Below are 24,159 nucleotides of genomic sequence, written 5' to 3'. Positions count from 1 at the left end.
AAATTAATGCAACTACCATTTTAAATCTTTTAGAAACATATTTTCTACTACCTTTTATCCTACTAGACACCTCCGTCCATGTGAAAGAGCTGCCATCCTCCACACTAGTGTGTGATGGGATAGGTGATGTAGTATCACACTCTAAATAAGAATTATTGATCTTTTCTTCCCCAATGTTATCAATATCAGGGGGAATAAACATACGAGGGTGCTCATAAAGAAAATTGACTAGTCTCTCGAGTTGAACATTTTTAAAGGTCTCAACATTTTGAATGGTCCCAAAATCTGATTCATCAAACTTAACTCGAGCATTTCTAGCTTTGTCAATGAGAACATCATCATATAGGACATCAGAAGAACTATGAATACGATGTTTTTTCTTTACCTTTATCAATATCTGAATTCTTGGCCTTCAATAAGTCTTAGCCTTCCAGACAGTTGATCTTCCATCTCTTTTTAACTTGGCATTCACTCTGGTAGCCCCCCCCCCCCCAAAAAAAACAACTAGGGATTTCAGACAATGAATGGTATCCGCTCACTCGCATTATCTGAAAGTCCTAGGTACTTCCATTTGCAAATAGCATTGGTAGCATGACACATCATAACGATAAGGGGCGTGAACTCACTTCTCATATCTTTTCTGTGGAAGACCCACTTATCTTTTTTCTGGAATCGGGGGATATTTATTCAATCTCATTGTTTGTGGATACACGATAACTACAATGTAAGATTCATATAAACCACATATGATATCCCATGTAAGGGTTGGAAGATGCTTTTGTCAAAGCGTAGGCTTAAAAAATCCATATCTCTCCATTCGTGCTTGGAGATCACCGTGCCAAATTCACGTTGCTTCATATTGATTTCCTTCGTACTCACATATGTGGGTTTAAGAGCCCAAGCAAGTATTATTCATGAATGTGGACAACCCAATGATACATGCACCTAATTTAAGTGAAGATAGAGCGTTTGTGATAGCATTCATTATGGGCAACAACTTTGAAAGTAGCTAGATAGGGCATTCCTTTGTCTATTCTTACCGAATATTCAATACACGTTTGTAATGACATATAGAGCCGGTTCTTTTCGGTTTTTGTAGAAGATTTTTTGTTTGCAAACGCAAAATAAAAAGAACTCGTTTCACCCATATATTCTCCTAGCAGCTTCTTCCAGGGGTATTGTAGAATTTGGAATGTCGTTGCTAGAGGTATTATAGACATTTTATCTGACAACTCAAGCAACGAGGCAGATTGCAGAAAGCCAAAAGAATTGGACAACTCGGGGGGATTCTACACATAACTGATTCCCTCCATGACATTTATGTGGGAATCTACAACTTAAAAGAACGGGGCCTTAGTTGCACATGCCCCATTCAACACTGAAATGAGCGGACCACTGTTCCATCAACATGTATGACACCTCGTGGTAACTAAACATGACTTCAAGATTATGCGCTCCTCAATGATGATTGTAGCTTCTTTCCTAGTGATCATAGCTTCAGATGGAACTTCTTTGTGAAAACTACCCTCATAAATAGCATATTTTTTTTCTCAAGGATCTGTAACCTTTATTAAGTAACAATGTTCATAGGGATACAAATTAAATCAGGCAAAATAGAAAGACACACATGGCGCCCAAAAGGTAAAGAAGAAACCGCCTTTGCCAGGGAATGAGCTTCTCCATTATGGTTTCTCTTCTCATGAATGATCTTGAGTGCTTGAAACGAAGGCCGTCGATGATTTATCTTTTGGAGAATGGTAGTGTAGCGGCACGGAGTCCTGGTTTCAATTTTCATGACAACCTCTGCACAATGAGAAGCAATACAGATGGAATCAATATGTAAGTGAGTGGCAAGAGCCAAGGCTTCATTGCATGCTTGAGCTTCTAGCATCGGGTGGACGAGGCCGTAAATGGTATTTGCCTTTTCTAGACAAATCTAAATGGTATTTGCTCAAGCCCAACAATGAAAGTTCTACAAAATGGGCTTTAAACGTTGAAAGTTCTCCCCCCAAAAAAGGACAAACACACAGCCCAACTATCTTTTCAGCCCAAACCAATCCACTGAAAAAAGAAATCAATTCAAAAAATTCAAACCACTTACTCCCATCACTGAACAGAACGCAATATATCAGCAATCTTTCATACACTGTTACCGGCAGTACATTACATCACATTATATTTCACATTACATTAAGAATCCAAATAGATATCGATCGACCTGTCCCACGTAACACACGCCTAATCCTTGGCGCGTGCGCACGATGAACTAATTTAATCCGATCTTAACTTATTTCACCCTTAATTTAACGACGAACGATAGTATAGTAGAACAATTCGGATAAGCACATGGATCGATCGATCAGTCATCACAGTGACTCCCTGGCTCCAAGGGCGCGCCTGGGCGTGGGCTTGGGCTTGCTGTAGGTCTTGACGGGATAGGACGCCTCCATGGCGATGCCGCAGAGCCCGCCCGAGGCACCAGAATCCTTCTCCACCCTGATGTAGCCCTGCTCCCCCCACGACGGCCCCCACGAGTTCTTCACCGTCCAGTACGCCTTGCCGTCCTCCGACACCCCGTACCCGACCACCGCCACGCCGTGGTCCAGCTCTGTTCCACATTCACCGGTGAACACCCCCTCGGAGTAGAACATGAACGCCTTCCCGCTGGCCTCGACGGCCACGGACACGGGCTGGTTCGCCACCGCCCTGGCCAGGTCCTCCTCGCTGTTGGCCGGCACGTCCTGGTGCCCGTCGATATGCACCACCACGGGCGAGTTCTGGGCCGCTCTCGCGACGTTGCAGGTGCCCCTGGCGGCGCGGTACGGGTAGGCGGCCTCGGTGATTAGCCCGCCGTTGTTCTTGATGTACTCGAAGGCGTTGTCCATGAGCCCGCCCTGGCACCCGTCGTTGTCCGCCGTGTCGCAGTCGATGAGCTCCTGCTCCGAGAGGGACACGAGGCTGCCCGTGCGGATGGCGTTGATGCCTTCCACGGACACCACCGTGGAGAATGCCCAGCAGCTGCCGCACTTGCCCTGGTCCTTGACGCCCGTCACGGCGCCCTTCTGCCGCCAGTCCACGGACGGCGGCAGGTCGGACACGTTCAGGGCGGCGTACATGAATCCGGGGACGGACGGCGGCTTGGACGGGGTGTCGCGGCGGAGGTCGCCGACGAAGGTGGCGCGGAACTCGGCCTGGTCCATGTCGCCGAAGCGGTTGAGGTGGAGGCGATAGGGGTGCTCGCCGCGCTTGTTGTGGGAGTGGATGAAGTGGGCGTTGGACTTGAAGGTGCCGAAGCGGCGGTGCTTCTCGGCGTGGTGTCGGCGCACGCGGTGCGCCGACTGCCACCGCTCGTAGAGGTCCCATAGCGCCTCCTCCGATTCCAGGTCCTTGTCCTCCATCGGGATGGCGCTGCAGAGCTCCACGGCCGCCACGGCCAGCACGGCAGCCACCATGGATGCCACCAGAAGCTTCTTGCTAAGCAGCCCCATCGTGTAGTTCAGTACCACGATCGAGTTGTTGTATCGAGGTACCTTGGTACTGCGCAGCACTGCTGATCACCAAGCTGCTACTGCTTGGTGGCTAGCTTGCTTGGAGTGTGAGATCGATGAGGGTGGAGGAGAAGGTAGGGGGCGTATTTATAGGTCGGATCGTCGCTTGTCAGCTCGATCGAGCAGCACTGAGAAGCTTGGTAAAGCAGAGAGATCGATTGCTTTGCGGCGGGAAAAACACGAGGAGGTTTAAATGGCGGTAACAGAATGCTGGTGTCAGATTCTGCTCGAAGTGGTTGCAGCTTGCTCCCGAGTTGCGTGCGGCGCTGGTATTGGGCGGCGACAGAGATTCAGGGGCAGATTCAGTGACCATCCCCGGTTCGTGGCCGAGGTGCAGGCCTGATTCATTCCTACGTACTGTACGTCGTTGGATCGGGTCGCCGTGATAGTCTGCTGACCGTAGGTGTGCCGTTCTATGTATGGATGCTACGCCGCCGTAGAATCGGGGTAGATGCAGTTACTGGTGATACTTGATCGATCACGTACGTGCGTAGTGCCTGGCGGATGACGACCATGGCCGTTGAGCCGGTCGAGAGGATCGAACACGGGTATTAATGGCAGTCGCGGGGGCGGGGTGCTCGATCGTAACTGCACCGGCTGGCCGCCTAGCCGTTCGCCGCCGGCGGGGTAGTCTGCGGCGGTATTGCCCGCTTTCACACTCGCCTCTCTCAAGAGAAAGGTGTGGCTGCTCCCAAGTGTCAATAGACACTGTAGTTGGTGCATTGACATTTTATCAATGCACCGACATACCGTGGATCCATCTTCCATTGTTGGTTCAATGCTACTCCCTCCGTTCCTAAATATAAGTCTTTTAAGCGATTTTATTAAGGGTCTACAAACGAAGCAAAATGATTGAATCTATACTCTAAAGTATGTCTATATACATCCATATGTAGTCCACTAGTGAAATCTCTACAAAGACTTATATTTAGGAACGGAGGGAGTAGTATGTTTTATCGTTTTGCTAAAGCACATTTAAATGTGACATAAATGTTGCACATCTAAATTTTATATCATTGATCTTATGTAAAGATTTGTGTGGATATTTTTTTTCTTTTTATGCTTGATTTCGTTATTTAGATGTGCAATAACTATGTCACATCATGTGCCTTAGACACACCCTTTGTTTTAAAATTTTAACAATTTTATCTTTCTTTAGGGTGTTACATTATTTTTTATTTTTTATTTTATTCTAAATAAAAGACATACAACCAATTTTATAAATGAAGACAATGTCACACCAGTAAATCACATCCCACAATGGCTAAATACAAGAACAAGCAAATTTTTAGAAGTGCAACAGCAACAATGGACAGAGTTTGACCACACACAGACCAGCTACCCATGAGCAAAACACAACAAAGGACGGCCACAACCAAGCCAAAGGCACCCCAACCTGATCTTGATGCGAAATGAAAGACGTCCTAGCATGAACATGAGAGATTAGCAAATAGGTGGCCTCTTTATCTTACTCCTTAACCAATGACTTCCACTGCCGTAAAAGATCAAAATTTTGTAAAGACAACCAACAGGTTTGTTAGGAAAGATATATTCATTCATGAACTTATTCGAGTGGACGAAACAGTCCAACAACCAATAGTAGAGGACCTTTGTAGGCATTAACATTGAAGTTGATGAGCAATGAAGTGATAGCGCGCGAGCAGAGGGAGGGAGGGGGAAGGGAGAGAGAGGGGGAGCACATTGGCGTTCAATGTCTGATCGACCATGAAGTGATTGCTCTAATAAAGAGAGGGGGGCATTTTGTTCTAAAACTATGTATAATATACTTCCTTTGTATCTAAATAATTATAGTTAAAAAGAATTACACTAATTTTTTATAACTATAATTATTTAGATACAGAAGGAGTTGCATATAGAGAAGTATTGCAAAGTTGAAGTGGCATTTTCCAAAAGAACGAAATCGTAATGGCATTTTTATGAGTATCCAGAATTGCAGTGGCATATACTCCATCCGTTCCATAATAAGTGTTGTGCTTTTAGTTATTATGGAATAGAGGGAGTACCAAATTAATCCTTAAATAAACTACATCTATTGCACAAGCTTGGTAAATGAAAATTCTACAACTGGGCCTAAATTGCTATAAGAACTTTTTTTTACGTGCAAGGCAGGAGCATTGTCGATTTTCATTAAGAGAGGAAAAAAAGAGAACAGAGTGGCCCTGTTTATAAGGAAAACTAGGCCAAAAAACCTTACGACACACGATTGAAACAGAGGACAATCGTGCAACAACCCAACCCTTGCCGAAATCGACAACTCAAACTCCACCACCAACACGCCCACAAACCTGAAGGGGTGTGAGGACTCTTCGGCGACGCCTTCAAGAAGCATCGTCGCCGGTATCCTTCGACCCCCATCGAACCAAGGCTTTTGCCCAGAGTCATCCACAACAACTCCGTCGGACCTCGGGAAAGTCCAGCCACACCAAACAGCCTACACGACAACCCTAGAACTGGCAAACCACGGTCTAGTGAAGAGGAGGAACTCTTCGACGACAACTTCAAGAAGAAATGCCACCGGTATCCTTCGATCCCCATCGAACCATCGCTTTCGCCCAGAGCCCTAAGCCCCTCCACCTATTACAAGCACCGGGGGAGGAGCTCAGTCACTGCCAACAGAGAGCGATCTACGACAGAAGCAGACCAAAGACGTCGGACCCAGGAATCATCGATCGAGCCACACATCACCAAGGAGATGAGCAGTCGTCGGTTAACAACACAACCTGACCACCACCACCATCCACCAATGAACCGAATTTGAGAAAGGGTGGCGCACCAGGAAGACTAGCAGCTCCAACCACCACCACGCCGGCCGGAGCACATCATAAACCTTGATAGAACAAGTCATCGGTCCGACCAAGGAGGTCGCCTCCGACCAGGAAAGTGTTGGAATTATGCCCTAGAGGCAATAATAAATATAGTTATTATTATAATTCCTGTATCAAGATAATAGTTTATTATCCATGCTATAATTGTATTGAATGAAGACTCATTTACATGTGTGGATACATAGACAAAACACCATCCCTAGCATGCCTCTAGTTGGCTAGCCAGTTGATCGATGATAGTCAGTGTCTTCTGATTATGAACAAGGTGTTGTTGCTTGATAACTGGATCACGTCATTGGGAGAATCACGTGATGGACAAGCCCCAAACTTATAGACGTAGCATGTTGATCGTGTCATTTTGTTGCTACTGTTTTCTGCGTGTCAAGTATTTATTCCTATGACCATGAGATCATATAACTCACTGACACCGGAGGAATGCTTTGTGTGTATCAAACATCGCAACGTAACTGGGTGACTATAAAGATGCTCTACAGGTATCTCCGAAGGTGTTAGTTGAGTTAGTATGGATCAAGACTGGGATTTGTCACTCCGTGTGACGGAGAGGTATCTCGGGGCCCACTCGGTAATACAACATCACACACAAGCCTTGCAAGCAATGTAACTTAGTGTAAGTTGCGGGATCTTGTATTACGGAACGAGTAAAGAGACTTGCCGGTAAACGAGATTGAAATAGGTATGCGGATACTGACGATCGAATCTCGGGCAAGTAACATACCGAAGGACAAAGGGAATGACATACGGGATTATACGAATCCTTGGCACTGAGGTTCAAACGATAAGATCTTCGTAGAATATGTAGGATCCAATATGGGCATCCAGGTCCCGCTATTGGATATTGACCGAGGAGTCTCTCGGGTCATGTCTACATAGTTCTCGAACCCGCAGGGTCTGCACACTTAAGGTTCGACGTTGTTTTATGCGTATTTGAGTTATATGGTTGGTTACCGAATGTTGTTCGGAGTCCCGGATGAGATCACGGACGTCACGAGGGTTTCCGGAATGGTCCGAAAACGAAGATTGATATATAGGATGACCTCATTTGATTACCGGAAGGTTTTCGGAGTTACCGGGAATGTACCGGGAATGTACCGGGAGTTTTCGGAGAACTCGGTTTGGGGGGGGGGGGGAGAGTCCTCCCCCTTGGCTCGACGGACCCCCTTGAGGGTCCTTGGACCCCAAGGCAAGGCCCCTCCCTCCCACCTATATATACGGAGGTTTTAGGGCTGATTTGAGACGACTTCTCCACGGCAGCCCGACCACATACCTCCACGGTTTTCCCTCTAGATCGCGTTTCTGCGGAGCTCGGGCGGAGCCCTGCTGAGACAAGGTCATCACCAACCTCCGGAGCACCGTCACGCTGCCGGAGAACTCTTCTACCTCTTCGTCTCTCTTGCTGGATCAAGAAGGCCGAGATCATCGTCGAGCTGTACGTGTGCTGAACGCGGAGGTGCCGTCCGTTCGGTACTAGATCGTGGGACTGATCGCGGGATTGTTCGCGGGGCGGATCGAGGGACGTGAGGACGTTCCACTACATCAACCGCGTTCTCTAACGCTTTTGCTTTACGGTCTACAAGGGTACGTAGATCACTCATCCCCTCTCGTAGATGGACATCACCATGATAGGTCTTCGTGCGCGTAGGAAATTTTTTGTTTCCCATGCGACGTTCCCCAACAGTGGCATCATGAGCTAGGTTCATGCGTAGATGTCTTCTCGAGTAGAACACAAAAGTTTTTGTGGGCGGTGATGTGCGTTTTGCTGCCCTCCTTAGTCTTTTCTTGATTCCGCGGTATTGTTGGATTGAAGCGGCTTGGACCGACATTACTCGTACGCTTACGAGAGACTGGTTTCATCGTTACGAGTAACCCCCTTTGCTCAAAGATGACTGGCAAGTGTCGGTTTCTCCAACTTTAGTTGAATCGGATTTGACCGAGGAGGTCCTTGGATGAGGTTAAATAGCAACTCATATATCTCCGTTGTGGTGTTTGCGGAAGTAAGATGCGATCCTACTAGATACCCTTGGTCACCACGTAAAACATGCAACAACAAAATTAGAGGACGTCTAACTTGTTTTTGCAGGGTATGATTGTGATGTGATATGGCCAACGATGTGATGTGATATATTGGATGTATGAGATGATCATGTTGTAATAGAAATATCGACTTGCACGTCGATGGTACGGCAACCGGCAGGAGCCATAGGGTTGTCTTTATACTAATGTTTGTGCTTGCATATGCGTTTACTATTTTGGTAGGATGTAGCTTTAGTAGTAATAGCATAAGTAGCACGACAACCCCGATGGCAACACGTTGATGGATGATCATGGTGTGGCGCCGGTGACAAGAAGATCGTGCCGGTGCTTTGGTGATGGAGATCAAGAAGCACGTGATGATGGCCATATCATGTCACTTATGAATTGCATGTGATGTTAATCCTTTTATGCACCTTATTTTGCTTAGAACGACGGTAGCATTATGAGATGATCTCTCACTAAAATTTCAAGACGAAATTGTGTTCTCCCCGACTGTGCACCGTTGCTACAGTTCGTCGTTTCGAGACACCACGTGATGATCGGGTGTGATAGACTCAACGTTCACATACAACGGGTGTAAAACAGTTGCGCACGCGGAACACTCGGGTTAAGCTTGACGAGCCTAGCATGTGCAGACATGGCCTCGGAACACATGAGACCGAAAGGTCGATCATGAATCATATAGTTGATATGATTAGCATAGGGATGCTTACCACTGAAACTATACTCAACTCACGTGATGATCGGACTTGAGATAGTATAAGTGGATCATGAACCACTCAAATGACCAGAGAGATGTACTTTTTGAGTGGGAGTTTAGCACATAATTTGATTAAGTTGAACTCTAATTATCTTGAACATAGTCTAAGTCCACTTTGAATATATTTGTGTTGTAGATCATGGCTCACGCGACAGTCATCCTGAATTTTAATACGTTCCTAGAGAAAGCTAAGTTGAAAGATGATGGAAGCAACTTTGTAGACTGGGCTCGTAATCTTAAGCTAATCTTACAAGCTGGGAAGAAGGATTATGTCCTTAATGCTGCGCTAGGAGATGAACCACCCGCTACGGCTGATCAGGATGTTAAGAACGCTTGGTTAGCACGTAAGGAGGACTACTCAATAGTTCAATGTGCAGTCTTGTATGGCTTAGAACCGGGACTTCAACGTCGCTTTGAGCGTCATGGAGCATTTGAGATGTTCCAGGAGTTGGAGTTTATCTTTCATAAGAACGCCCGGATCGAGAGGTATGAGACCTCCGATAAATTCTATGCTTGCAAGATGGAGGAAAACTCGTCTGTCAGTGAACATGTGCTCAAAATGTCTGGGTACTCAAACCGTCTAGCTGAGCTGGGGATTGAACTCCCGCAAGAAGCTATCACTGACAGAATCCTTCAATCACTGCCGCCAAGCTATAAAGGCTTTGTGTTGAACTACAACATGCAAGGGATGAACAAGTCTCCCGGCGAGTTGTTCGCGATGCTAAAAGTCGCAGAGTCTGAACTCCGTAAAGAACATCAAGTGTTGATGGTGAGCAAGACCACTAGTTTCAAGAGAAACGGCAAAGGCAAGAAGGGCAATTCGAAGAAGAGCGGCAAGCTTGTTGCCAATCCGCCGAAGAAACCCAAGGCTGGACCTAAGCCTGAAACAGAGTGCTTCTATTGCAAGGGTATGGGTCACTGGAAGCGCAATTACCCCAAGTATCTGGCAGATAAGAAGGCGGGCAAAGAAAAATCAGGTATATTTGATATACATGTTATTGATGTGTACTTAACCGGCTCTCGTAGTAGTGCCTGGGTATTTGATACCGGTTCTGTTGCTCATATTTGCAACTCGAAACAAGAACTGCGGAATACGCGAAGGCTGGCGAAAGATGAAGTGACGATGCGCGTAGGAAATGGTTCCAAGGTTGATGCAATCGCCGTCGACACAGTGTCACTTCAGCTACCATCGGGATTAGTGATGAACTTAAATCATTGTTATTTAGTGCCTGCGTTGAGCATGAACATTATATCTGGATCTTGTTTATTGCGAGACGGTTACTCTTTTAAGTCTGAGAATAATGGTTGTTCTATTTCTATGAGTAACATCTTTTATGGTCATGCACCGAATGTGAGAGGATTGTTCATATTGAATCTTGATAGCGATACGCATATACATAACATTGAGACCAAAAGAGTTAGAGTAAACAATGATAGCGCCATATTTTTGTGGCACTGCCGCTTGGGTCATATTGGTGTAAAGCGCATGAAGAAACTCCATGCTGATGGACTTTTGGAGTCACTTGATTTTGATTCACTTGACACGTGCGAACCATGCCTCATGGGCAAGATGACTAAGACTCCGTTCTCCGGAACAATGGAGCGTGCAAGTGACTTGTTGGAAATCATACATACCGATGTGTGTGGTCCAATGAGCGTAGAGGCACGCGGCGGATATCGTTATTTTCTCACCTTCACTGACGATTTAAGTAGATATGGTTATGTCTACTTGATGAAGCACAAGTCTGAAACATTTGAAAAGTTCAAGCAATTCCAGAGTGAAGTGGAAAATCATCGTAAGAAGAAGATCAAGGTCCTACGGTCTGATCGTGGGGGTGAATATCTGAGTTTCGAGTTTGGTGCTCACTTAAGACAATGTGGAATTGTTTCGCAGTTAACACCGCCTGGAACACCACAGCGTAATGGTGTGTCCGAACGTCGTAATCGTACTTTGTTGGAGATGGTGCAATCTATGATGTCTCTTACTGATTTGTCGTTATCATTTTGGGGTTATGCATTAGAAACAGCTGCATTCACTTTAAATAGGGCACCATCAAAATCCGTTGAGACGACACCATACGAACTGTGGTATGGCAAAAGGCCATAGTTGTCGTTTCTTAAAGTTTGGGGATGTGATGCTTATGTCAAAAAGCTTCAGCCTGAAAAGCTGGAACCCAAAGCGGAAAAGTGCGTCTTCATAGGTTACCCAAAAGAGACAGTTGGGTACACCTTCTATCTCAAATCCGAGGGCAAAGTGTTCGTTGCTAAGAACGGAGCTTTTCTCGAGAAGGAGTTTCTCTCGAGAGAATTGAGTGGGAGGAAGATAGAACTTGACGAGGTTGTCGAACCTCTCATCCCTCTGGATGGTGGCGCAGGGCAAGGGGAAACCTCTGTCGTTGCGACGCCGGTTGAGGAGGAAGTTAATGATGATGATCATGAAACTCCAGTTCAAGTTTCTATTGAACCACGCAGGTCGACGAGATCACGTGCTGCTCCAGAGTGGTACGGTAATCCCGTCTTATCAATCATGTTGTTAGACAACAATGAACCTGCAAATTATGAAGAAGCAATGGTGGGCCCAGATTCCAACAAATGGCTAGAAGCCATGAAGTCCGAGATAGGATCCATGTATGAGAACAAAGTGTGGACTTTGGAGATACTACCTGAGGGCCGCAAGGCTATTCAGAACAAATGGATCTTTAAGAAGAAGACGGACGCTGACGGCAATGTGACCGTTTATAAAGCTCGACTTGTGGCAAAGGGTTTTTCACAAGTTCCAGGAGTTGACTACGATGAGACTTTCTCACCCGTAGCGATGCTTAAATCCGCCAGAATCATGTTAGCAATAGCTGCATTTTTCGATTATGAAATCTGGCAGATGGATGTCAAAACGGCGTTCCTTAACGGTTTCCTTAAGGAAGAGTTGTATATGATGCAGCCCGAAGGTTTTGTCGATCCTAAAAATGCTGACAAGGTGTGCAAGCTCCAGCGATCCATTTATGGACTGGTGCAAGCATCTCGGAGTTGGAACAAACGCTTTGATGAGGTGATCAAAGCATTTGAGTTTATACAAGTGGTTGGAGAATCTTGTATTTACAAGAAAGTGAGTGGGAGCTCTGTGGCATTTCTGATATTATATGTGGATGACATATTGCTGATTGGAAACAACGTAGAGCTTTTGGAGAGCATAAAAGGTTACTTGAATAAAAGTTTCTCTATGAAGGACCTAGGAGAAGCTGCTCACATTCTAGGCATTAAGATCTATAGGGATAGATCAAAACGCCTGATAGGACTTTCACAAAGCACATACCTTGATAAAGTTTTGAAGAGGTTCAAAATGGAACAGTCCAAGAAAGGGTTCTTGCCAGTTTTACAAGGTACGAGATTGAGTAAGACTCAGTGCCCAGCAACTGATGAAGATAGAGAGCATATGTGCTCCGTCCCCTATGCTTCAGCCATAGGTTCTATCATGTATGCAATGTTGTGCACTAGACCGGATGTTAGCCTAGCCATAAGTATGGCATGTAGGTTCCAGAGTAATCCAGGAGTGGATCACCGGACAACGGTCAAGAATATCCTGAAGTACCTGAAAAGGACTAAGGAGATGTTTCTCGTGTATGGAGGTGACGAAGAGCTCACCGTAAAAGGTTACGTCGATGCAAGCTTTGACACAGATCCGGACGACTCTAAGTCGCAAACCGGATACGTATTTATTCTTAATGGGGGTGCAATAAGCTGGTGCAGTTCCAAGCAAAGCGTCGTAGCAGATTCTACATGTGAAGCGGAGTACATGGCTGCCTCGGAAGCAGCTAAGGAGGGTGTCTGGATGAAGCAGTTCATGACGGATCTTGGAGTAGTGCCAAGCGCACTGAATCCAATAACCTTGTTCGGTGACAACACTGGTGCCATTGCCTTAGCAAAGGAGCCACGGTTTCACAAGAAGACCAGACACATCAAACGACGCTTCAACCTCATCCGCGACTACGTCGAGGAAGAGGACGTAAATATATGCAAGGTGCACACGGATCTGAATGTAGCAGACCCGCTGACTAAACCTCTTCCACGGCCAAAACATGATCGACACCAGAACTGTATGGGTGTTAGATTTATCACAATGTAATTCACATGGTGATGTGAGGGCTAGATTATTGACTCTAGTGCAAGTGGGAGACTGTTGGAATTATGCCCTAGAGGCAATAATAAATATAGTTATTATTATAATTCCTGTATCAAGATAATAGTTTATTATCCATGCTATAATTGTATTGAATGAAGACTCATTTACATGTGTGGATACATAGACAAAACACCGTCCCTAGCATGCCTCTAGTTGGCTAGCCAGTTGATCGATGATAGTCAGTGTCTTCTGATTATGAACAAGGTGTTGTTGCTTGATAACTGGATCACGTCATTGGGAGAATCACGTGATGGACAAGACCCAAACTTATAGACGTAGCATGTTGATCGTGTCATTTTGTTGCTACTGTTTTCTGCGTGTCAAGTATTTATTCCTATGACCATGAGATCATATAACTCACTGACACCGGAGGAATGCTTTATGTGTATCAAACGTCGCAACGTAACTGGGTGACTATAAAGATGCTCTACAGGTATCTCCGAAGGTGTTAGTTGAGTTAGTATGGATCAAGACTGGGATTTGTCACTCCGTGTGACGGAGAGGTATCTCGGGGCCCACTCGGTAATACAACATCACACACAAGCCTTGCAAGCAATGTAACTTAGTGTAAGTTGCGGGATCCTGTATTACGGAACGAGTAAAGAGACTTGCCGGTAAACGAGATTGAAATAGGTATGCGGATACTGACGATCGAATCTCGGGCAAGTAACATACCGAAGGACAAAGGGAATGACATACGGGATTATACGAATCCTTGGCACTGAGGTTCAAACGATAAGATCTTCGTAGAATATGTAGGATCCAATATGGGCATCCAGGTCCCGCTATTGGATATTGACCGAGGAGTCTCTCGGGTCATGTCTACATAGTTCTCGAACCCGCAGGGTCTGCACACTTAAGGTTCGACGTTGTTTTATGCGTATTTGAGTTATATGGTTGGTTACCGAATGTTGTTCGGAGTCCCGGATGAGATCACGGACGTCACGAGGGTTTCCGGAATGGTCCGGAAACGAAGATTGATATATAGGATGACCTCATTTGATTACCGGAAGGTTTTCGGAGTTACCGGGAATGTACCGGGAATGACGAATGGGTTCCGGGAGTTCACCGGGGGGGGGGGGGGCAACCCACCCCGGGGAAGCCCATAGGCATTGGGGGAGACACACCAGCCCTTAGTGGGCTGGTGGGACAGCCCACAAGTGCCCTATGCGCCAAGGAGAAGAAAATCAAGAGAGAAAGAAAAAAAAGGAAGAGGTGGGAAGGAAGGGGGACTCCCTCCCACCAAACCTAGTCCAACTCGGTTTGGGGGGGGGAGAGTCCTCCCCCTTGGCTCGGCGGACCCCCTTGAGGGTCCTTGGACCCCAAGGCAAGGCCCCCTCCCTCCCACCTATATATACGGAGGTTTTAGGGCTGATTTGAGACGACTTTTCCACGGCAGCCCGACCACATACCTCCACGGTTTTTCCTCTAGATCGCGTTTCTGCGGAGCTCGGGCGGAGCCCTGCTGAGACAAGGTCATCACCAACCTCCGGAGCGCCGTCACACTGCCGGAGAACTCTTCTACCTCTTCGTCTCTCTTGCTGGATCAAGAAGGCCGAGATCATCGTCGAGCTGTACGTGTGCTGAACGCGGAGGTGCCGTCCGTTCGGTACTAGATCGTGGGACTGATCGCGGGATTGTTCGCGGGGCGGATCGAGGGACGTGAGGACGTTCCACTACATCAACCGCGTTCTCTAACGCTTTTGCTTTACGGTCTACAAGGGTACGTAGATCACTCATCCCCTCTCGTAGATGGACATCACCATGATAGGTCTTCGTGCGCGTAGGAAATTTTTTGTTTCCCATGCGACGTTCCCCAACAGTGGCATCATGAGCTAGGTTCATGCGTAGATGTCTTCTCGAGTAGAACACAAAAGTTTTTGTGGGCGGTGATGTGCGTTTTGCTGCCCTCCTTAGTCTTTTCTTGATTCCGCGGTATTGTTGGATTGAAGCGGCTTGGACCGACATTACTCGTACGCTTACGAGAGACTGGTTTCATCGTTACGAGTAACCCCCTTTGCTCAAAGATGACTGGCAAGTGTCGGTTTCTCCAACTTTAGTTGAATCGGATTTGACCGAGGAGGTCCTTGGATGAGGTTAAATAGCAACTCATATATCTCCGTTGTGGTGTTTGCGGAAGTAAGATGCGATCCTACTAGATACCCTTGGTCACCACGTAAAACATGCAACAACAAAATTAGAGGACGTCTAACTTGTTTTTGCAGGGTATGATTGTGATGTGATATGGCCAACGATGTGATGTGATATATTGGATGTATGAGATGATCATGTTGTAATAGAAATATCGACTTGCACGTCGATGGTACGGCAACCGGCAGGAGCCATAGGGTTGTCTTTATACTAATGTTTGTGCTTGCAGATGCGTTTACTATTTTGGTAGGATGTAGCTTTAGTAGTAATAGCATAAGTAGCACGACAACCCCGATGGCAACACGTTGATGGATGATCATGGTGTGGCGCCGGTGACAAGAAGATCGTGCCGGTGCTTTGGTGATGGAGATCAAGAAGCACGTGATGATGGCCATATCATGTCACTTATGAATTGCATGTGATGTTAATCCTTTTATGCACCTTATTTTGCTTAGAACGACGGTAGCATTATGAGATGATCTCTCACTAAAATTTCAAGACGAAATTGTGTTCTCCCCGACTGTGCACCGTTGCTACAGTTCGTCGTTTCGAGACACCACGTGATGATCGGGTGTGATAGACTCAACGTTCACATACAACGGGTGTAAAACAGTTGCGCACGCGGAACACTCGGGTTAAGCTTGACGAGCCTAGCATGTGCAGACATGGCCTCGGAACACATGAGACCGAAAGGTCGATCATGAATCATATAGTTGATATGATTAGCATAGGGATGCTTACCACTGAAACTATACTCAACTCACGTGATGATCGGACTTGAGATAGTATAAGTGGATCATGAACCACTCAAATGACTAGAGAGATGTACTTTTTGAGTGGGAGTTTAGCACATAATTTGATTAAGTTGAACTCTAATTATCTTGAACATAGTCTAAGTCCACTTTGAATATATTTGTGTTGTAGATCATGGCTCACGCGACAGTCATCCTGAATTTTAATACGTTCCTAGAGAAAGCTAAGTTGAAAGATGATGGAAGCAACTTTGTAGACTGGGCTCGTAATCTTAAGCTAATCTTACAAGCTGGGAAGAAGGATTATGTCCTTAATGCTGCGCTAGGAGATGAACCACCCGCTACGGCTGATCAGGATGTTAAGAACGCTTGGTTAGCACGTAAGGAGGACTACTCAATAGTTCAATGTGCAGTCTTGTATGGCTTAGAACCGGGACTTCAACGTCGCTTTGAGCGTCATGGAGCATTTGAGATGTTCCAGGAGTTGGAGTTTATCTTCCATAAGAACGCCCGAATCGAGAGGTATGAGACCTCTGATAAATTCTATGCTTGCAAGATGGAGGAAAACTCGTCTGTCAGTGAACATGTGCTCAAAATGTCTCGGTACTCAAACCGTCTAGCTGAGCTGGGGATTGAACTCCCGCAAGAAGCTATCACTGACAGAATCCTTCAATCACTGCCGCCAAGCTATAAAGGCTTTGTGTTGAACTACAACATGCAAGGGATGAACAAGTCTCCCGGCGAGTTGTTCGCGATGCTAAAAGTCACAGAGTCTGAACTCCGTAAAGAACATCAAGTGTTGATGGTGAGCAAGACCACTAGTTTCAAGAGAAACGGCAAAGGCAAGAAGGGCAATTCGAAGAAGAGCGGCAAGCTTGTTGCCAATCCGCCGAAGAAACCCAAGGCTGGACCTAAGCCTGAAACAGAGTGCTTCTATTGCAAGGGTATGGGTCACTGGAAGCGCAATTGCCCCAAGTATCTGGCAGATAAGAAGGCGGGCAAAGAAAAATCAGGTATATTTGATATACATGTTATTGATGTGTACTTAACCGGCTCTCGTAGTAGTGCCTGGGTATTTGATACCGGTTCTGTTGCTCATATTTGCAACTCGAAACAAGAACTGCGGAATACGCGAAGGCTGGCGAAAGATGAAGTGACGATGCGCGTAGGAAATGGTTCCAAGGTTGATGCAATCGCCGTCGACACAGTGTCCCTTCAGCTACCATCGGGATTAGTGATGAACTTAAATCATTGTTATTTAGTGCCTGCGTGGAGCATGCACATTATATCTGGATCTTGTTTATTGCGAGACGGTTACTCTTTTAAGTCTGAGAATAATGGTTGTTCTATTTCTATGAGTAACATCTTTTATGGTCATGCACCGAATGTGAGAGGATTGTTCATATTGAATCTTGATAGCGATACGCATATACATAACATTGAGACCAAAAGAGTTAGAGTAAACAATGATAGCGCCATATTTTTGTGGCAGTGCCGCTTGGGTCATATTGGTGTAAAGCGCATGAAGAAACTCCATGCTGATGGACTTTTGGAGTCACTTGATTTTGATTCACTTGACACGTGCGAACCATGCCTCATGGGCAAGATGACTAAGACTCCGTTCTCCGGAACAATGGAGCGTGCAAGTGACTTGTTGGAAATCATACATACCGATGTGTGTGGTCCAATGAGGGTAGAGGCACGCGGCGGATATCGTTATTTTCTCACCTTCACTGATGATTTAAGTAGATATGGTTATGTCTACTTGATGAAGCACAAGTCTGAAACATTTGAAAAGTTCAAGCAATTCCAGAGTGAAGTGGAAAATCATCGTAAGAAGAAGATCAAGGTCCTACGGTCTGATCGTGGGGGTGAATATCTGAGTTTCGAGTTTGGTGCTCACTTAAGACAATGTGGAATTGTTTCGCAGTTAACACCGCCTGGAACACCACAGCGTAATGGTGTGTCCGAACGTCGTAATCGTACTTTGTTGGAGATGGTGCGATCTATGATGTCTCTTACTGATTTGTCGTTATCATTTTGGGGTTATGCATTAGAAACAGCTGCATTCACTTTAAATAGGGCACCATCAAAATCCGTTGAGACGACACCATACGAACTATGGTATGGCAAAAGGCCATAGTTGTCGTTTCTTAAAGTTTGGGGATGTGATGCTTATGTCAAAAAGCTTCAGCCTGAAAAGCTGGAACCCAAAGCGGAAAAGTGCGTCTTCATAGGTTACCCAAAAGAGACAGTTGGGTACACCTTCTATCTCAAATCCGAGGGCAAAGTGTTCGTTGCTAAGAACGGAGCTTTTCTCGAGAAGGAGTTTCTCTCGAGAGAATTGAGTGGGAGGAAGATAGAACTTGACGAGGTTGTCGAACCTCTCATCCCTCTGGATGGTGGCGCAGGGCAAGGGGAAACCTCTGTCGTTGCGACGCCGGTTGAGGAGGAAGTTAATGATGATGATCATGAAACTCCAGTTCAAGTTTCTATTGAACCACGCAGGTCGACGAGATCACGTGCTGCTCCAGAGTGGTACGGTAATCCCGTCTTATCAATCATGTTGTTAGACAACAATGAACCTGCAAATTATGAAGAAGCAATGGTGGGCCCAGATTCCAACAAATGGCTAGAAGCCATGAAGTCCGAGATAGGATCCATGTATGAGAACAAAGTGTGGACTTTGGAGATACTACCTGAGGGCCGCAAGGCTATTCAGAACAAATGGATCTTTAAGAAGAAGACGGACGCTGACGGCAATGTGACCGTTTATAAAGCTCGACTTGTGGCAAAGGGTTTTTCACAAGTTCCAGGAGTTGACTACGATGAGACTTTCTCACCCGTAGCGATGCTTAAATCCGCCAGAATCATGTTAGCAATAGCTGCATTTTTCGATTATGAAATCTGGCAGATGGATGTCAAAACGGCGTTCCTTAACGGTTTCCTTAAGGAAGAGTTGTATATGATGCAGCCCGAAGGTTTTGTCGATCCTAAAAATGCTGACAAGGTGTGCAAGCTCCAGCGATCCATTTATGGACTGGTGCAAGCATCTCGTAGTTGGAACAAACGCTTTGATGAGGTGATCAAAGCATTTGAGTTTATACAAGTGGTTGGAGAATCTTGTATTTACAAGAAAGTGAGTGGGAGCTCTGTGGCGTTTCTGATATTATATGTGGATGACATATTGCTGATTGGAAACAACGTAGAGCTTTTGGAGAGCATAAAAGGTTACTTGAATAAAAGTTTCTCTATGAAGGACCTAGGAGAAGCTGCTCACATTCTAGGCATTAAGATCTATAGGGATAGATCAAAACGCCTGATAGGACTTTCACAAAGCACATACCTTGATAAAGTTTTGAAGAGGTTCAAAATGGAACAGTCCAAGAAAGGGTTCTTGCCAGTTTTACAAGGTACGAGATTGAGTAAGACTCAGTGCCCAGCAACTGATGAAGATAGAGAGCATATGTGCTCCGTCCCCTATGCTTCAGCCATAGGTTCTATCATGTATGCAATGCTGTGCACTAGACCGGATGTTAGCCTAGCCATAAGTATGGCATGTAGGTTCCAGAGTAATCCAGGAGTGGATCACTGGACAGCGGTCAAGAATATCCTGAAGTACCTGAAAAGGACTAAGGAGATGTTTCTCGTGTATGGAGGTGACGAAGAGCTCGCCGTAAAAGGTTACGTCGATGCAAGCTTTGACACAGATCCGGACGACTCTAAGTCGCAAACCGGATACGTATTTATTCTTAATGGGGGTGCAGTAAGCTGGTGCAGTTCCAAGCAAAGCGTCGTAGCAGATTCTACATGTGAAGCGGAGTACATGGCTGCCTCGGAAGCAGCTAAGGTGGGTGTCTGGATGAAGCAGTTCATGACGGATCTTGGAGTAGTGCCAAGCGCACTGAATCCAATAACATTGTTCAGTGACAACACTGGTGCCATTGCCTTAGCAAAGGAGCCACGGTTTCACAAGAAGACCAGACACATCAAACGACGCTTCAACCTCATCCGCGACTACGTCGAGGAAGAGGACGTAAATATATGCAAGGTGCACACGGATCTGAATGTAGCAGACCCGCTGACTAAACCTCTTCCACGGCCAAAACATGATCGACACCAGAACTGTATGGGTGTTAGATTTATCACAATGTAATTCACATGGTGATGTGAGGGCTAGATTATTGACTCTAGTGCAAGTGGGAGACTGTTGGAATTATGCCCTAGAGGCAATAATAAATATAGTTATTATTATAATTCCTGTATCAAGATAATAGTTTATTATCCATGCTATAATTGTATTGAATGAAGACTCATTTACATGTGTGGATACATAGACAAAACACCGTCCCTAGCATGCCTCTAGTTGGCTAGCCAGTTGATCGATGATAGTCAGTGTCTTCTGATTATGAACAAGGTGTTGTTGCTTGATAACTGGATCACGTCATTGGGAGAATCACGTGATGGACAAGACCCAAACTTATAGACGTAGCATGTTGATCGTGTCATTTTGTTGCTACTGTTTTCTGCGTGTCAAGTATTTATTCCTATGACCATGAGATCATATAACTCACTGACACCGGAGGAATGCTTTATGTGTATCAAACGTCGCAACGTAACTGGGTGACTATAAAGATGCTCTACAGGTATCTCCGAAGGTGTTAGTTGAGTTAGTATGGATCAAGACTGGGATTTGTCACTCCGTGTGACGGAGAGGTATCTCGGGGCCCACTCGGTAATACAACATCACACACAAGCCTTGCAAGCAATGTAACTTAGTGTAAGTTGCGGGATCTTGTATTACGGAACGAGTAAAGAGACTTGCCGGTAAATGAGATTGAAATAGGTATGCGGATACTGACGATCGAATCTCGGGCAAGTAACATACCGAAGGACAAAGGGAATGACATACGGGATTATACGAATCCTTGGCATTGAGGTTCAAACGATAAGATCTTCGTAGAATATGTAGGATCCAATATGGGCATCCAGGTCCCGCTATTGGATATTGACCGAGGAGTCTCTCGGGTCATGTCTACATAGTTCTCGAACCCGCAGGGTCTGCACACTTAAGGTTCGACGTTGTTTTATGCGTATTTGAGTTATATGGTTGGTTACCGAATGTTGTTCGGAGTCCCGGATGAGATCACGGACGTCACGAGGGTTTCCGGAATGGTCCGGAAACGAAGATTGATATATAGGATGACCTCATTTGATTACCGGAAGGTTTTCGGAGTTACCGGGAATGTACCGGGAATGACGAATGGGTTCCGGGAGTTCACCGGGGGGGGGGGGGGGCAACCCACCCCGGGGAAGCCCATAGGCATTGGGGGAGACACACCAGCCCTTAGTGGGCTGGTGGGACAGCCCACAAGTGCCCTATGCGCCAAGGAGAAGAAAATCAAGAGAGAAAGAAAAAAAAAGGAAGAGGTGGGAAGGAAGGGGGACTCCCTCCCACCAAACCTAGTCCAACTCGGTTTGGGGGGGGGGGAGAGTCCTCCCCCTTGGCTCGGCGGACCCCCTTGAGGGTCCTTGGACCCCAAGGCAAGGCCCCCTCCCTCCCACCTATATATACGGAGGTTTTAGGGCTGATTTGAGACGACTTTTCCACGGCAGCCCGACCACATACCTCCACGGTTTTTCCTCTAGATCGCGTTTCTGCGGAGCTCGGGCGGAGCCCTGCTGAGACAAGGTCATCACCAACCTCCGGAGTGCCGTCACGCTGCCGGAGAACTCTTCTACCTCTTCGTCTCTCTTGCTGGATCAAGAAGGCCGAGATCATCGTCGAGCTGTACGTGTGCTGAACGCGGAGGTGCCGTCCGTTCGGTACTAGATCGTGGGACTGATCGCGGGATTGTTCGCGGGGCGGATCGAGGGACGTGAGGACGTTCCACTACATCAACCGCGTTCTCTAACGCTTTTGCTTTACGGTCTACAAGGGTACGTAGATCACTCATCCCCTCTCGTAGATGGACATCACCATGATAGGTCTTCGTGCGCGTAGGAAATTTTTTGTTTCCCATGCGACGTTCCCCAACAGTGGCATCATGAGCTAGGTTCATGCGTAGATGTCTTCTCGAGTAGAACACAAAAGTTTTTGTGGGCGGTGATGTGCGTTTTGCTGCCCTCCTTAGTCTTTTCTTGATTCCGCGGTATTGTTGGATTGAAGCGGCTTGGACCGACATTACTCGTACGCTTACGAGAGACTGGTTTCATCGTTACGAGTAACCCCCTTTTCTCAAAGATGACTGGCAAGTGTCGGTTTCTCCAACTTTAGTTGAATCGGATTTGACCGAGGAGGTCCTTGGATGAGGTTAAATAGCAACTCATATATCTCCGTTGTGGTGTTTGCGGAAGTAAGATGCGATCCTACTAGATACCCTTGGTCACCACGTAAAACATGCAACAACAAAATTAGAGGACGTCTAACTTGTTTTTGCAGGGTATGATTGTGATGTGATATGGCCAACGATGTGATGTGATATATTGGATGTATGAGATGATCATGTTGTAATAGAAATATCGACTTGCACGTCGATGGTACGGCAACCGACAGGAGCCATAGGGTTGTCTTTATACTAATGTTTGTGCTTGCAGATGCGTTTACTATTTTGCTAGGATGTAGCTTTAGTAGTAATAGCATAAGTAGCACGACAACCCCGATGGCAACACGTTGATGGATGATCATGGTGTGGCGCCGGTGACAAGAAGATCGTGCCGGTGCTTTGGTGATGGAGATCAAGAAGCACGTGATGATGGCCATATCATGTCACTTATGAATTGCATGTGATGTTAATCCTTTTATGCACCTTATTTTGCTTAGAACGACGGTAGCATTATGAGATGATCTCTCACTAAAATTTCAAGACGAAATTGTGTTCTCCCCGACTGTGCACCGTTGCTACAGTTCGTCGTTTCGAGACACCACGTGATGATCGGGTGTGATAGACTCAACGTTCACATACAACGGGTGTAAAACAGTTGCGCACGCGGAACACTCGGGTTAAGCATGACGAGCCGAGCATGTGCAGACATGGCCTCGGAACACATGAGACCGAAAGGTCGATCATGAATCATATAGTTGATATGATTAGCATAGGGATGCTTACCACTGAAACTATACTCAACTCACGTGATGATCGGACTTGAGATAGTATAAGTGGATCATGAACCACTCAAATGACCAGAGAGATGTACTTTTTGAGTGGGAGTTTAGCACATAATTTGATTAAGTTGAACTCTAATTATCTTGAACATAGTCTAAGTCCACTTTGAATATATTTGTGTTGTAGATCATGGCTCACGCGACAGTCATCCTGAATTTTAATACGTTCCTAGAGAAAGCTAAGTTGAAAGATGATGGAAGCAACTTTGTAGACTGGGCTCGTAATCTTAAGCTAATCTTACAAGCTGGGAAGAAGGATTATGTCCTTAATGCTGCGCTAGGAGATGAACCACCCGCTACGGCTGATCAGGATGTTAAGAACGCTTGGTTAGCACGTAAGGAGGACTACTCAATAGTTCAATGTGCAGTCTTGTATGGCTTAGAACCGGGACTTCAACGTCGCTTTGAGCGTCATGGAGCATTTGAGATGTTCGAGGAGTTGGAGTTTATCTTTCATAAGAACGCCCGGATCGAGAGGTATGAGACCTCCGATAAATTCTATGCTTGCAAGATGGAGGAAAACTCGTCTGTCAGTGAACATGTGCTCAAAATGTCTGGGTACTCAAACCGTCTAGCTGAGCTGGGGATTGAACTCCCGCAAGAAGCTATCACTGACAGAATCCTTCAATCACTGCCGCCAAGCTATAAAGGCTTTGTGTTGAACTACAACATGCAAGGGATGAACAAGTCTCCCGGCGAGTTGTTCGC

The 24,159-nt window shown here is 46.0% G+C and overlaps 1 protein-coding gene across 1 annotated transcript; it reads right to left on the bottom strand.

The window, feature by feature from the left end:
• Nucleotides 1-2,117: 2,117 nt before the first annotated feature.
• LOC123440652 (cysteine proteinase EP-B 2) lies at nucleotides 2,118-3,599 on the bottom strand. The gene has a single exon (XM_045117214.1). It carries the CDS (start codon nucleotides 3,486-3,488, stop codon nucleotides 2,367-2,369), a length of 1,122 nt encoding a protein of 373 aa, XP_044973149.1. The 5' UTR covers nucleotides 3,489-3,599; the 3' UTR covers nucleotides 2,118-2,366.
• Nucleotides 3,600-24,159: the final 20,560 nt, after the last annotated feature.

This window comes from Hordeum vulgare, chromosome 3H, assembly GCF_904849725.1.
Source record: "Hordeum vulgare subsp. vulgare chromosome 3H, MorexV3_pseudomolecules_assembly, whole genome shotgun sequence".
NCBI lineage: Eukaryota > Viridiplantae > Streptophyta > Magnoliopsida > Poales > Poaceae > Hordeum > Hordeum vulgare.
The sequence above is the reverse complement of the archived record's forward strand: the minus strand, read 5'-3'. Positions and strand labels throughout refer to the sequence as shown.

What these genes read in the sequence shown, in the direction of transcription:
- LOC123440652 (XM_045117214.1), bottom strand. Translation starts at nt 3,488, where the DNA reads ATGGGGCTGCTTAGCAAGAAGCTTCTGGTGGCATCCATGGTGGCTGCC.